The sequence below is a fragment of the Brassica napus genome, chromosome C3 (assembly GCF_020379485.1).
Source record: "Brassica napus cultivar Da-Ae chromosome C3, Da-Ae, whole genome shotgun sequence".
Classification (NCBI taxonomy): domain Eukaryota; kingdom Viridiplantae; phylum Streptophyta; class Magnoliopsida; order Brassicales; family Brassicaceae; genus Brassica; species Brassica napus.
Window position 1 is genome coordinate 28,313,676 of NC_063446.1, and position 1,601 is coordinate 28,315,276.

Sequence of the window (1,601 nt, forward strand, 5' to 3'; positions counted from 1 at the left end):
ATAGAAAAGGTAGCCCAATGGGACCTGCCCCTGAAAGCTCTAAGGACTTAAAAGTCGCGGATCTCTTCAGAGAACAGACATGAGTATGGGATTCCCAAAAGATCGAGGACCTGTTTCCTCTCCTTCAAGGTACAATCATGTCGATCAAACCCAGTAAGTGCGGAGGCAGTGACAAGAGAATTTGGTTAAACCAAAGCTCGGGATAGTACACTGCTAAGTCAGGCTATTTTGTTGCCCTTCAAAAGAACTACCCTATGCTGGCTGAACCTCAGGTTCACCACCAAGACTGGATACAAGATCTTTGGAAAATCCCTATGACGCCTAAAATAAAGCTTCTAATCTGGAAGATCAAGAATGGCGCATTACCAGTGGGAGAAGTTCTAAGGGCAAGACAGATTATCCCTAACTCTAAGTGCATCAGGTGCGATTGCTCTGAAACTATCATCCACCTATTTTTCCATTGCGAATTTGCTCGTAAAGTTTGGGAATTAATACCTGTTTCGGGAGGCTTTAACTGTGATCAAGTGGTGAACTTTGATGCGGCCTGGAAGTCAGCCCTTCAGGCTACTGTTCTCCCCCCAATAGGGCTAGCTGATACTTCTCTTGCCCCATGGATAATTTCCTCAATATGGACGGCGAGGAACTTCCTGATTTTCCAAAAAAGGCAATTCTCAGCTCAAGAAACTATGGTAAAGTCAATTTGCGATGCAAAGGAGTGGAAATCAGCACAATCAACCCTCTCCCCTCCAACTCGCAATACGATCTACCCGCCCATTAGACACAATTCTGAATTTACCTGCAGATCAGATGCGGCGTGGAAGAAAGAGCTCAATAGTGGAGGCGTGGCGTGGAGTTTCTACAACTCCTCTGGTGAGAGAATCAACTCTCATAGCAAACCTGTTGCGTTTGTGATCTCGTCTCTTGTGGCGGAGGGACTAGCAATACGCTCAGCGATGGAGCATGCAATTGCTCTGCAGCTTGGATCAGTGATCTTCGAATCAGACTCTCTACAGTTGGTGGCAGCTATTGTGGGCGATTCAAGCTTCTCGGAGATTCATGAAATCCTCTCTGATATTCGCATTTTATCTACCTCTTTTGTTTCAATTTCGTTTCGTTTTATCCATCGAGAAAACCTTAAGTTTGAAGACTCTATGGCTAAACAAGCTCTCAGTCGTTTTGTAGTGACCCGGTTTAACCAAGCCATCTAATGAAATTTCTTGTGTTACAAAAAAAATAGACCCGAACCAAACCCGATTGCCCACTCCAAACTTTCAACCACGAGATCTACTCATAATTGGAAAGCAGTATGTTTATTTGGGATAAGTAAATGAAATTAGCTATTTCATAGTTCTGTCGGAAGTCGGTCCCCTATGATTTAACCTAAACTCGAGTCTTTTTATTTTACTTTTACGATTATGATTAGTCGTTATCGGATGATTTATTTGGTTTAAATAATTTATGTGATTATAGCTTTTCGGATTGGGGGGAATAATGTTCATAATATCGGGGGTGTACTTATTCATGAAAGTGATGGAGGATAAAAAAATAATAGCATATACTTTATCTAAGAGTGTGATAGATGACTGAATTTACCGGTTTCA

General features: G+C 42.2%; 1 protein-coding gene across 1 annotated transcript; it reads left to right on the forward strand.

Annotated features, from left to right (window-relative positions):
- Positions 1-254: 254 nt before the first annotated feature.
- On the forward strand, positions 255-1,208 carry LOC106355221. The gene has a single exon (XM_013795206.2). The coding sequence runs from the start codon at positions 255-257 to the stop codon at positions 1,206-1,208; it is 954 nt and encodes a 317-aa protein (XP_013650660.2).
- Positions 1,209-1,601: the final 393 nt, after the last annotated feature.

What these genes read in the sequence shown, in the direction of transcription:
- LOC106355221 (XM_013795206.2), top strand. Translation starts at nt 255, where the DNA reads ATGCTGGCTGAACCTCAGGTTCACCACCAAGACTGGATACAAGATCTT.